Below are 13615 nucleotides of genomic sequence, written 5' to 3' on the forward strand. Positions count from 1 at the left end.
TGTAATGTGATGAAATCTACCCACAAGAATTTTGTTGTATTTGTATGATTAATTAGGATAAAATATTAGATTATATTTCTTAATTTACCCACAGGAATTAAGGAAAAGAACATGATTTAATAGTTTTATTGTAAAGTTGCATGATAAATCTAATTGAGTAGGACTTTAGCCCACAGACAAGTTTTGTGTCACTAGATTCATATATTGAGACATGATTTGCATTGGCAAAACATGACATTTGTTTAGTCCCAAATTTTCTTAATGAGCATGTGTGTTTGTTTGCAGTTTCACAATCTATGAATATTTCTTGTGACCTTCCCATATTGAAAGGTGATAATTATAAGGTTTGAAAGGAAAGAATTCTCCTTCATTTGGGCTGGATGGATATTGACTATGCTATAAGGAAGAATGAGCCACCGACTATTACTAAAACTAGCGAACCTGATGTTGTTGACCTTTATGAAAAGTGGGAGAGATCTAATCGTCTCTCCGTTATGTTCATAAAAACCAACATATCCACTAGTATCCGGGGTTCAGTTGAGCAACATGATAAGGTCAGAGATCTGTTGAAAGCCATTGATGAACAGTTTACGACCTCTGAGAAGTCGCTTGCTAGCACACTCATTATGCAATTCTCTTCCATTAAGCTTACTGGAACGAGAGGTGTGCGTGAACATATCACGCGCTTAAGGGACATAGTGGCTCAATTGAAAACCCTGGAAGTTACCATGTTTGAATCCTTCCTGGTACATTTCATTTTGTGCACCCTACCTCAACAGTATACACCCTTTAAAATCTCCTACAACACACATAAGAATAAATAATCTATTAATGAACTTATGACCGTGTGTGTTCAAGAAGTGGAGAGATTGATAATGGAAGAGGGTGAGAAGGTAAATTTGACTACTTCTACTTTTGAAAAGGATAGGAAGAAGTCTGTAGGCACCAATAAATGAAGGGTTCCGACTCAACCAACAATTAAAAAGGAGTCAAAGTGTTTCTTCTATAAAAAGAAAGGACACATAAAGAAGGACTGCCCCAAATTTAAAAGTTGGTTTGAGAAGAAAGGTACACCATTTACTTTCGTTTGTTATGAATCTAATATGATTAATGTGAATCATAATACATGGTGGATTGACCCTGGTTCTATAATCCATGTTTCTAGTACTTTGCAGGGTATGGAAAGCCTAAGGAAGCCAGTGGGAAGTGAGCAATGCATCTACTCAGGGAGTAAGATGAGCTCGCATGTAGAGGCCATTGGAACGTGCGTCTTAGTTTTAAGTAGTGGCTTTAAATTACATTTGGAGAAAGTTTTTTATGTTCCTAGTTTTTGTAAAAACTTAATTTCTATTTCTAAACTTGCACCTTTGGGATTTTATTTTAATTTTACAGACTTTGGTTTTAATTTACTAAATAAATATGAAATTATTGGTTGTGATCAATTGGTTGATGGTCTTTATTCGATTGAATTGAAAAGCGACGCTACTTATAATTCTATGCACGTTTCTGTTGGGTTAAAACGATGTATTGTGAATGAAGAATCCTCTATGTGGTGGCACCGGAGATTAGGACATATCTCTATTGAGAGAATCAAGCGATTAGTAAATGAAGGAGCACTTAGTACTTTGGATTTTGCTGATTTTGAGACTTGTGTAGATTGCATTAAGGGTAAGCAAACTAACAAGTCTAAAAAGGGTGCAAAGAGGAGTTCTAATTTATTAGAAATCATACATACAGACATGGATGAAAATAGTCCGAAATACTTCATAACCTTTATAGATGATTATTCACGATATATGTATCTTTACTTACTTCATTCTAAGAATGAAGCTTTTAGATGCCTTTAAAGTTTTTAAGGCTAAAGTTGAGAAACAATGTGGAAAACAAATTAAGATTGTGAGATCAGATAAAGGTGGGGAGTACTATGGTAGATACACAGAGGATGGACAAGCACCAGGTTCATTTGCGAAATTTCTTCAAGAACATGGATTGTTGCCCAATACACTACGCCTGGTTCTCCGGATTAGAATGGTGTGGCAGCACGAAGAAATCGAACCTTATTAGACATGGTGAGAAGCATGAGGAGTAATGTAAAGCTTCCTCAATTTTTGTGGATTCATGCTCTTAAGACGACTGCGTATATATTAAACCGAGTTCCAACCAAGGCTGTCTCAAAGACACCTTTTGAGTTATTCAAGGGTTGGAAACCAAGTTTGCGACATATACGCGTTTGGGGATGCCCGTCTGAAGTAAGAATTTATAATCCACAAGAGAAGAAACTAGACCCTAGGACTATTATTGGGTATTTCATTGGATATGCTGAAAGGTCTAAAGGGTATATGTTCTATTGTCCATCCCACAACACTAGGATTGTGGAATCAAGGAATGCAAAGTTTCTTGAAAATGACTTGATCAGTGGGAGTGATCAATTTCAGAACATTTCTTCTGAAAGGGATCACTATGAAGCTGAACCTTTTGGGACAAGTAATAGGTTGGTAGTCATTCCCACCCCTCAAGTTAAAATGGGTGTTAGACAACCAGTGATTGAAGTTCCACAAGCTGTTGAAAGTGATCATGTAGATCAAGTTGTTTATGAGGAACAACATGATGATATTGAACAAACTGCTGAAGAACCAGTTGAACAAGTTCCTTAGCAGGATGATCAAGCAACATTAAGAAGATCTACTAAAGTAAAAAGGACAGCAATTCCTAGTGATTATGTAGTGTACCTACAAGAATTAGACTACAACATTGGAGCCGAAAATGATCCTAAGATGTTTTCACAAGCCATGAGTTCTAAGGAATCAAATTTGTGGTATAATGCTATGAGGGATGAGATGGATTCTATGGAATCTAATCAATTTTGGGATCTCATTGAGTTTCCTGTTGGTGTAAAAGTCATCGGATGTAGATGGGTCTTCAAAACAAAGAAAGACTCAAAAGGCAACATAGAGAGACATAAGACAAGACTTGTTGCTAAAGGATTCACTCAAAGAGAAGGAATCGATTACAGAGAGACCTTTTCCCCTGTATCTAAGAAAGACTCTCTTCGAGTAATTTTGGCATTAGTAACTCATTTTGATCTTGAGTTGAATCAAATGGATGTGAAAACGGCATTCCAAAATGGTGATATAGAAGAAGAGGTTTACATGAAACAACATGAGGGATTCTTATCTAGTGTTGGTGAGCACTTAGTCTGGAAGCTTAATAAGTCCATCTATGGATTGAAACAAGCCTCCCGCCAGTGGTATTTAAAATTTCATGAGGTCATTTCTTCATTCAGCTTTGAAGAGAATGTCATGGATCACTGTATATACCAGAAGGTCAGTGAGAGTAAGATTTGTTTCCTTGTATTATACGTAGATGATATTCTGCTTGAGACTAATGATAAGGGTATGCTATATGAGGTGAAACAATTTCTCCCAAAGAACTTTGATATGAAGGATATGGGAGAGACATCTTATGTCATAGGCATAAAGATCCATAGAGAAAGATCTCGAGGCATTTTAGGTTTGTCTCAAGAAACCTATATCAAAAAAGTTTTAGAGAGATTTAACATGAAAGATTGTTCACCAAGTGAGCTCCCATTGTGAAGGGTGACAAACTCGCTTTGAGTCAGTGCCCCAAAAATGATTTTGAGCGAGAACACATGAAAAATATTCCATATGCTTCAGCAGTTGGAAGCCTTATGTATGCTCAGGTTTGCACTAGACCTGATATTGCATTCGCTGTTGGAGTCTTGGGAAGATATCAAAGTAATCCAGGTATTGACCACTGGAAAGCTACAAAAAAAGTGATGAGATATCTTCAAGGAACAAAGGATTACATGCTCATGTACATATAAACTGATTGTTTGGAAGTGATATGCTACTCCGACTCAGACTTTGTTGGTTGCATTGATTGACGAAGATCAACATCTGGTTATATTTTTATGTTAGCCGGTGGAGTTGTATCTTGGAGAAGTGCCAAGCAAACCTTAATGGCTACTTCCACTATGGAGGCTGAGTTCGTTTCCTGTTTTCAGGCTACCTCGCATGGTGTATGGTTGAAGAGTTTCATATCTGGCCTTAGAGTTGTGGACTCTATTTCTAGGCCATTAAAGTTGTTATGTGACAACTTTGCTACGATGTTTATGGCTAAAAGCAACAAAAGTGGAAGTCGAAGTAAGCACATCGACATCAAGTACTTAGCCATAAGAGAACTTGTTAAAGAAAAGAATGTGGTTATTGAACACGTCAACACTGAGTTGATGATTGTTGATCCTTTAACTAAAGGCATGCCACCGAAGAATTTTAAGGATCATGTAGTACGAATGGGACTTGGTTCCATGATGTAATTTCATTGTTCGTACATTTGTTATTTTCAATGAAACTCTTATTCAGTTGGATATTTTCTCATATGGTTTTGTGCACATATTTATTTATTTTCAGAAGAATCATTCGGTTTAGATATAGAATAAACATATGGTTTATTCATTAAGTTGAGAGCTAGTGTTGAGAGACTTGATATATTGTGGTACATGAAAGATATTACTCATCATCAGAGGACCTATTGTCATGACTCATATATTATGTTTCTTGTTACGGTTGATGTTGAGTTAAATGGACCAAGTGGGAGAATATTGGAATGCCCCACGTTCAGGGTCACATTCCACATTCTATTTTTATTTTATTCCTATTATATTATTTTGGAAAATTTTATTATTTCTGAATCTGATTTATTTTCCTTCCACATTCAACCCATATCTTTATAAGATATTTGCAGCCACCTTTAATAACAAATCATGTACCCATCCTCTATCTCACATAAGTTGGTTGAGCTTTGTGATGGACAGACTCTATAAATAGGATATGGTGCTTTCAATTTTGCATCACCAAACCCGCTTCTTTATTCAGAAAAAATACATCATCTATTTAGAGCAGTAAGGGTCTGGAAGAACAAAATTGCTTTCAGGTTCGTGTATGGCCGCTTTGCGTTCGATTTGCAATGGCTGGAGGTACGCTCATAATATTTAGTTTCCGCTATTTGATCTGAATATGTCACTTAAATTAATTTGCATGTTTAGATCAGTGCGTGTTTAATTTACAACATATACTATAATATCGTTTAGAGAGCCTATCCATTGTCTCCTATTTCCTCCCCTTCACCTTCTCTTTCTGCTGCACACCTCTCCCTCTCTCTCCTTCACTATTTTTTCTTCACACCCCACATACATGTTTTTATTATTTTTTTAAACTTTTAAATTTATTAAAATTTTGTCTAAATATATATATATATATATATATATATATATATATATATATATGTATGTATGTATGTAGTACAATATGTAATCAAATTAATGTTTTTTCAGTTAATGTTTATTAACAACTAACGTTTTTTTACCATAATTTATGTCGTTTGTTAATTTAGATTTTAAATGTTATATATATATATATATATATATATATATATTATTTAAAATAATATACTAATTTTTTTCAAATAGAATATTATTAAAACAATATAACAAAAATATGATTTTGTTTAATAATGTACAACAAAATCATATATAACAGAAATATGAATTAGCTGTATATTTTATATTAATCCTTTTTAATACTCGTTGAATTAATAATAATAATAATAATAATAATAATAATAATAATAATAATATAAATATAAATGACGATACATGTTACCTCTATTAATAGCATTAATATTAATTATGATACATATTAGTATCATAATCAATTAGATTACTATTAAAAAGGTAATTTATATACTACTGTAAATGGTAACTTCAATCGTAAATAATTCAATATATTAGCTAAGAAAAAAAAAATTAACAAGAAATACTTTGGAAGACTGAGCAGGCTAATGGGTAGCTCATTCCTTAACTAAGAACTCTATTTATTTTTCTGATTCTCATATTTTTCATCTTATATCTCATTGTATTCATGACATTATTGCAATGGAATTAATCTGATTTTGCTGCTGTAAGAAAAAAAATACTTTGGAAGACTGAATTAAAATTTATCATATTTGCAAGGACTAAAAAAATGTATTAAACCTAAAAGTATGAATTATTTTAATTTTAATTTGTAAAGATATTATACCATTTTATTGTTTATATCACTTTCAATATGATGTTATGGAAATAACAAATAAAATAAAATAAAAATAAATTGCCTAATAAAAAAACATATCTCTATATTTTATACGCCAACATTCCTCATACGGAACTGATGCCAATTTCTTTCCTGTATTGCAGGAGGTTCAAGCAAGATGTGGGCTAGTATAGATGGTGGTGTTGGAGGTGTGGTTCTCTTGGGTTTAGGAAACCCAAGAGGGCTCCGAAGAGGTACGTACATGTGGAAGTCTTATATAATGTAGTGCTTGGTATTAATTAGTTCATGTGGTTTGAATTTTTAATGCTTTCCAAATCGGAAAAAATATGATAAGTAGTACGAAAAAGATTTGCCAGAAATAATCGATATGTGTAAAATATACAATTTTGTGGGGGTCAAGTAATTTTTCAGAAATCAAAATATTTTGTGGCGGTTTGTAGTTATCACCAGAAAACAAAACGCTAGGAAAGATAAATTTTTTTACTATTCGCAGCATTTGTTCTTCAACATTTGTTTTGCATCCAGTATTTAACTCCATGATTATATATTTTCTGTTATAATTTGTTTCCTAATTTCATTCATGATTGTTTTTTTATTATTTTGTGTATATATAGTAATTATATCTTTTTTGGAAACAACGCTATGATATAATTTTAGGCACGACAAGTGGACTAGCATACCTACATGAGGATTTCCACGTGTCCATTATACACAGAGATATTAAGACTGCTCTTATTCTTCTGGATAATGATCTTCAACCAAAAATTGCAGATTTTAGGAATTGTTGGTTTTCTCAAGACATTTTACCATAGAATAATATGAGACCATTTCATTTAATTAACAGGCATGGAAACTGTACGAGAGAGGCATTCACTTGGAGCTAGTGGACATGGACATGGACCCTAATGAGTACGATGCAGAAAAGGTGAAGAAAATCATAGAAATTGCTTTGTTGTGCACTCAAGCATCAGCTGCATCGAGGCCAACAATGTCTACTCAAAAGCAAGAGCTTACTTGAAAACCTTGGACTAACTATGCCTGTGTTTGTTGAAACAAATATGAAGACTCGGGAAGGCATGAACTCTAGCTCAACCACTGGTTTTTCATCTAATGCTACTGCTTCCATTTCTGTTCTATCAGCCAGATGATTGTGTGAGCAATGCAGTTATAGGTAAAATTGCTTTTCTTATTCCAGTTGTTTATCAATCATATCTTAAAAGTAGAAAGCATGTTGAGAAGTAGGGACTACTGTGATGTTGTTGATTTATTAGTAGAGTATAAAAATTAAGATTGTTTTGTCAAAGTGCATGGCTATATATTTTCTAGTTTGATAGTTTCTTCATTCCATTTCAAGATATGCAAGTGTAAGTAAAATTTCGAATCCGGCCCGTGTTGTAAGTACGGGTGAAAAATGCATGAGATTTGATCACTACTTATTAGATTGATGATACTTAATTAGTCCGTTATGTTAAAAATAAAGATTTAAATTTGACACTAAATTGTGGGATAATTTATCTAATCTATCTTGATAATATTCTTTTAAAATAAAAAAAACCTATCTTGATAATCTCTTTTCGGCCATCTTACACTCTGTAAAGGAAGAAAAATAGGTAAGTACAAAAGAAAAAAAATATGGAAATAGGATGGAAATAAGACTTATTTGATTCAAGAGAAATAGAGTGCAAATAAAATTATAAACTTGTTTAGTTTGAAAAATAAAGAGAAAGTAAATAGACTGTAAATAAACTTAAAAAGAAGTGTTTATGTAAAAAAAATGATTTTTTAAGAAGCTGATAGAAGTTTCTTCTTAAAAGAAGCTTAAATAATTATTAATTTAGGTCTATATTTATTTAGGTTTCTCTATTTTTGAAAGTTTTAAATGGGTCTTATATTTTTTTAAATGCTTCAATGTGATTCTTTTTGTGCGTCCAATTGAGGTTGATGGCATTAACACTACTACGAAACGCGATTTCAACATCGGTCGAAAACGTCATTCTACATCGGTGCTCAGCTGATTTAGAATATGAAATTGTTGAAAGTTAAACGTTTCGACATTAGTTGCCAATCCACAGATGTAGAAAACACGTTGTTTTCTACATCGATCCTAAGTAAACCACCGTCTTTGAAAAATCATTATTTACTATGTTTCTGACGTCATGAACGATGTAACAAATGCGTGTTTCCACATCGGTGCTGACATAAGCACTGATGTAGAAATTACATGTTTCCACATCGTTGCTGACATAAACACCGATGTAGAAATATGTAATTTTTACATCAGTGTTTACATCACCACCGATGTAAAAATATGTAATTTCTTCATCAGTGCTTACATCAACACCATTAATAATTAATATTTATATTTACAATATTATCAATATTACTAATAATCAATAAATATTATTATATAATATTAAAATCAATATTTATAATTACAATATTATATATGTTACTACAGATCTGCATGACCCAATCCAAAAAATGAAAGAAATTGAACCTCTGCCAACCTCACCTTAAACTAGAGAAATTATTTTAAAATTTGGAATAGCCTCTTAAATGCCCAAAAATATTTTTTAACAGATACAAATGGCATAACTAAAGTAAATGCCTACATAACGTGACCCACAGGCCTTGGACTTTCCATCAATCATACAAAATCTTCTAGTGATGAGATACATACCTCTTCCATAATGCATATCAATGGATGGAACCCCTGCGTGTTGCACAAATGGAGCGAAATCAGAATCAAATCCACTGAGCCTCTGAATCTGCAATCCAATAAAATAAAAGTGGCTAAGCAATGAAGACATCACAACAAAATTGAAACCCAGTTTGAAAAAAGCATGGCAAAAACCCAACATTATCATAATACAGCTATAATATTATAATTATAAATATTGATTTTAATATTATATAATGGGAAAGCAGGGCATGCCATTGCTGTTATGTTAAGGGGATCTACAAATCTAGGTTGCTGTGTTCACAGCAAAACAGGTCATTATAGGCTTACTAATGAAAAATTCTATATACTGAAAATCTAAAATTATAAAAAAGAAGCGAGATAAGATTAAAAATAATAAATAATAGAGAATGAAAAGAGAGGCGCAAACAAACATTGAGCATGATGTCAGGCACGAGTAGTATGGAAGAAATTAACCAATTCCAACAGATATAATAAGGGAAATTTCAATCAGCAATTCATCATACATGATGTCAAGCATCAATCAGAATTGAATTGAAAAAGAAAAAATTAAGAACTTTCTCTAGTGTTGCTCACAAAAAATAGATCCACCACGAGCAGCAGCTAATCAGATCTACAATCACCTAAAAGTTATAATTGATATCTTGGATAGTGATATAATCTAAAATGTTGGGCTTGTATGAATAATTAGTGTGTTTCCAAATGCAACTCAAGGAAACTACTAAATTAGTAAATTATGATTTCCAAATGAAACTTGTGTCAACTGAGCAAGGAAACGTCAATTAAATACTTTATTAACAAGCATTGTTCGACACAAAACAATTAAAGTATAATCTATAAACAACTAAACATTAAGCGGCTATATCGTATGCTTCTGCTGCTTCCTCTTGAGTGCCTAAAAGAAAAAAGGGAAATTAAATTTATTTTTCTCTAAATCAGAAAGGCATTTCCAAAATTTGAACTTTACTAAAACCATATTCTTGACAAGATACCCTCCTTTATTTCCAAAGTGAAAAAAAGAGTCAAAAGATCACGCCAACAAAATCTTTCAGGTACTCATTGTAACAAGTTTTTCCATGCTCCATAATCATATATACGATGTGCCAGAAAATTATGACATAGTCACCCCCTTCTATCTTTGTTCCAATCTGAGGTATTAGAAAAATGAAATTGAATTTAAAAAACCAACAAGAGAAAAGGCTAATTAAACTCACCAGAACTTATACTGCCACCAGCACCACCACATCCCATAAACACACCCTAATAAATTAAAAACAACAAAAACAACAATCATAAGAACAAGTCAAATAAATAATTAAAAAAAAATTATATATGCAGTATTTTGTGTGTGTAATGAGAGAGAAAAGAACCTGAGAGCGAGCTCTTTGAAGGTCTTGTTCAAGGTGTGTGAGCTTTAATCTACTTGACTCTAGTTGCTGCACATAAGCCTATTGCAATGGAACAACACGTTTACACAAAGTATCTTATGTTACTTTTTTTTTTCATTATAATATATGATAGTATTTTTCTATTCTAATCAAATGATGGGACACACCTTTTTCCTGAGACGGCTTTTCCTTGCAGCTTCTCTGTTTTGAGCTAAACGTCTCAGTGTCTAAATCCAAACCAAACAAGAATATCTTGACTTACCTCCCATTTAAAAAATCCAAAAACAAAAACATACCTTGGAATATATAATATTGATATCATAGATTATAAATAAATGTGCATGTATTTGTATCATATTCAAAACCTTTGCATCAAGTGGCTTCTCTGATGTGTAACCAGCTCCTTTCCTCTGAATAAAAAGAATCCCCCCAAAAATAAAGAATAAAGAGATTTAAAAGGTGAGAAAAATATAGAAAGGTAAACTCAAATGTTAAATTAAATCACTGAACTTAGGGGTACTTAAAAACTACAAAATTTGTAGATTTCTAGCTACTAAATAAATCAGTGAGGGAAATGAAGAAAAATTGCTCAACATTACAGAAATTCATGGAAATAATGCCATGCTTTAAAACGAAAATGCAAAGATAAAATAAAAGAATGTGATTTGCTCACAGAATTTTTGGGAAGCATTTCTGAATGAAAAGGCCCTTTATTGGGCAAATTCTCTTGTGGTGATGTGCAATCATGAACATGATAAGGGTAGCAAAAAGCATCTTTATCTGCCATTGTTTTGGTGTATTGCACTGCTTTCCTCTCCTGACTTTGAACCTCCCTATATTTGTGAATCCACCAAAAAATATTTCATTTCTTTGTTATTGCTAAATTAAGATTTTTAAAACCAACTATGAAAGAATATTAGATTTTTGAAAATTAAGATTTGAATTGAAGTATTGAACCATATGATATATCCTTATCAAATTGAAAGTACTAAAAATAATTGAAAAGATTGGGATATTATTGAAATTGTGTTAGTTTTAAGCATCTTTGGATATGGATTGGTCAAATATGGAGAAGTGAGAGATAGAGAGAGTATAGTACTCTTGAGGTTTGCTGGAATCTCATTGGCCATGAAGGGAACATTTCCAGTGTGGCTGAAGGCCTGCCTGTGAATAAAGCTGCTACAATCACAAAAAGGAAAATCTCAGAGGATCACCAAAAATAAAGGCTTTATGAACATCAATCATATGAAAAGGTGGAGGGAACCTTATCCTCCTTTTCAATACTTTTACTCCTCATGATGACTCATGGAGTCAGAAAACCATGCAAGTTTATTTCTATGACTATGCCATCCAAATCCAAGTTTATTATCATTATGTTATGGGAAATGGTAACTCTAGGCATGTTCAAACCTCCTTCCTCTTCCCACTTCTTCTCTATGCTTTTGGAGAAAGAGTTCCTTATTATTATGCTTATCTAACGTCATCAAAAGGAGAACCATGGAAAAGGGAAACAATATTGAAACATACATGCTTTGGCTTCATCATTTCTTATCTTAATTCCTTGCAGAACAATAGCCTCTTCCAGCTCTCCAAAATCAAAAGCAGACCCTTGATTGCTAAGAAATTAACAAAGGGTAAAAAACAAAAATAAAAAATCAAAACAAGGCTAATTCATAAAAATGAAGAAACACCATATAATAAAAATTCCTTGTAAGGAAATTCAGTTTTTCTAAGTGTTGATAACACTGAGATGGAGAAATAAATCATTGAAGAATACATTAGGGCTGATGATGAAGTATTAATCCCATGAAGAACTCCATAAGGGACATGGTGACTTGAAGGTCCTGACTCAGACAAACCCGTTTCTCCTATTCTTTGGCTCGCCATGCAAGGCTTCTTCTTAGACCATTCTCACCTTCTCTGAAGTTGAAACTAAAAGTTTCTCACAAAGTAGAAGAAACTCAATTCATCACAAAGTTGTAGAATATAAAAAATTGAAGTGTGTGCATATGTCCATATAAATATAATATACACATACATAGAGAGAGAGAATTCTTTTGAGTATGAAAACCGGGAAGTGATATATAACTTTTAATTACCTCTGTTTTCTTTGGAATTCTATGGACAACAAATTAATAAAAATGTCAACAACTATTATTCATTCTCACTAACCTTGTCTTCCTTTCCTAGTCTGCCCTTCCTTCTTGCAACTATTATCCCACAAATGCGCTTCATACCTACCAGTCCATCTATGCCTAAAGGAAAATAAAACAATCACCACAATTCAATTAACAAGAATTTATTATCAGATTGGAAATTAGAGTAAAAGGTACACAAACAAAGAAAGTTTCAAAACCTTGTGACGCCTCTATACTGTGACGTTCTTTGCCCAAATGTGTCAATAGATTTTCTATGCACAGGCTGCTTCTAACCAAGTTTAGCATGCCCTCTCTTCTTTGCATCCATAGCCACAGAATCTGTTCCAGAAGGAGCAGTGGCACAACTAGACTGAGAACCAGGACTCATAGATAAGCTTAGAGATTGCAACTCTCCACATCCAACAGTTCCTACAGATACCCCACTTCTCTCATTCCAAATGCCACAGTTCATTTGCTGCTCCAGAATCTGCTGATGAGTTGAATACTCCCTTGTTGGTAGCCATCACCGTTTTAAGGTCCTTCTTGAGAACACCATGGAGCTGAAACGTCTGCTTGGTGGTCAAGCGAAGCGTCCCAATCCCAAACTGATCAGCAAGATCATCCATGGAATCGAACAATCCAACTTTAGTTATAGAGAAGCTAAAATAAAGTAGTAATCGGAGAAAAAAGAGAAAGCGGAATTGAAGGGAAGAAGAGAAACTGTGGAAACCGCACATATGAGGGAGAAAGAGCGCGTGGAAGAAGGAAGGGAGAGGGCATTGTGCGCGAGAGCAGAGGCGGAAGCAGAGCTGAAGCAATGGAAGCTTGGGATCTAAAGCTTGGTGTCCTTGAGCGGCGCTGAGGTGGTGCAGCAGAGATAGTGAAGTTCGACAAAATGCAAGTCGAGCACCATGACTCACGAAGAAAAAGCCGTCGTCGCCGCCGCTGGATGACTTGCGGAGGCTGTTTCAGCGGCTTTGGACCGACGACGACGTGACCGAGCTCTTGCAAGGGTTCCTCGACTACACATCGCAGCGAGGATCCTCGCATGACAACAACACCGCTTTGTTCTACGACCAAATCAAGTTGAGGCTCCAACTCGATTTCAACAAGAATCAGCTCGTGGAGAAGATCCGAAGGCTGAAGAAGAAGTATCGGAACGTCCTCAACAAGATTTGCTCTGACAAGGAATTCTCCTTCAAGAGCGCTCACGATCAAGCCACCTTCGAAATCTCGCACAACTCTAAGCACTATAATTATTAAGAATGAAACGATTTT

The 13615-nt window shown here is 33.9% G+C and overlaps 1 protein-coding gene across 3 annotated transcripts; it reads right to left on the reverse strand.

The window, feature by feature from the left end:
- Positions 1 to 10840: 10840 nt before the first annotated feature.
- On the reverse strand, positions 10841 to 12327 carry LOC114377222 (transcription factor TGA9-like). 3 transcript variants are annotated; one of them, XM_028335650.1, is made up of 5 exons: positions 12238 to 12299; positions 11977 to 12131; positions 11727 to 11815; positions 11299 to 11378; positions 10841 to 11032 (listed from the first exon to the last, which is right to left on the reverse strand). In XM_028335650.1, exons 2-5 carry the CDS (start codon positions 12084 to 12086, stop codon positions 10976 to 10978), a joined length of 336 nt encoding a protein of 111 aa, XP_028191451.1. In that variant the 5' UTR covers positions 12087 to 12131; positions 12238 to 12299; the 3' UTR covers positions 10841 to 10975. The 3 variants fall into 3 exon arrangements, with proteins under 3 accessions (XP_028191451.1, XP_028191450.1, XP_028191449.1); XM_028335649.1 differs by having other exon boundaries at positions 10842 to 11032; positions 12299 to 12327; XM_028335648.1 differs by lacking the exon at positions 12238 to 12299 and having other exon boundaries at positions 10846 to 11032; positions 11977 to 12231.
- Positions 12328 to 13615: the final 1288 nt, after the last annotated feature.

The sequence above is a fragment of the Glycine soja genome, chromosome 11 (genome assembly GCF_004193775.1).
Source record: "Glycine soja cultivar W05 chromosome 11, ASM419377v2, whole genome shotgun sequence".
Classification (NCBI taxonomy): Eukaryota; Viridiplantae; Streptophyta; class Magnoliopsida; order Fabales; family Fabaceae; genus Glycine; species Glycine soja.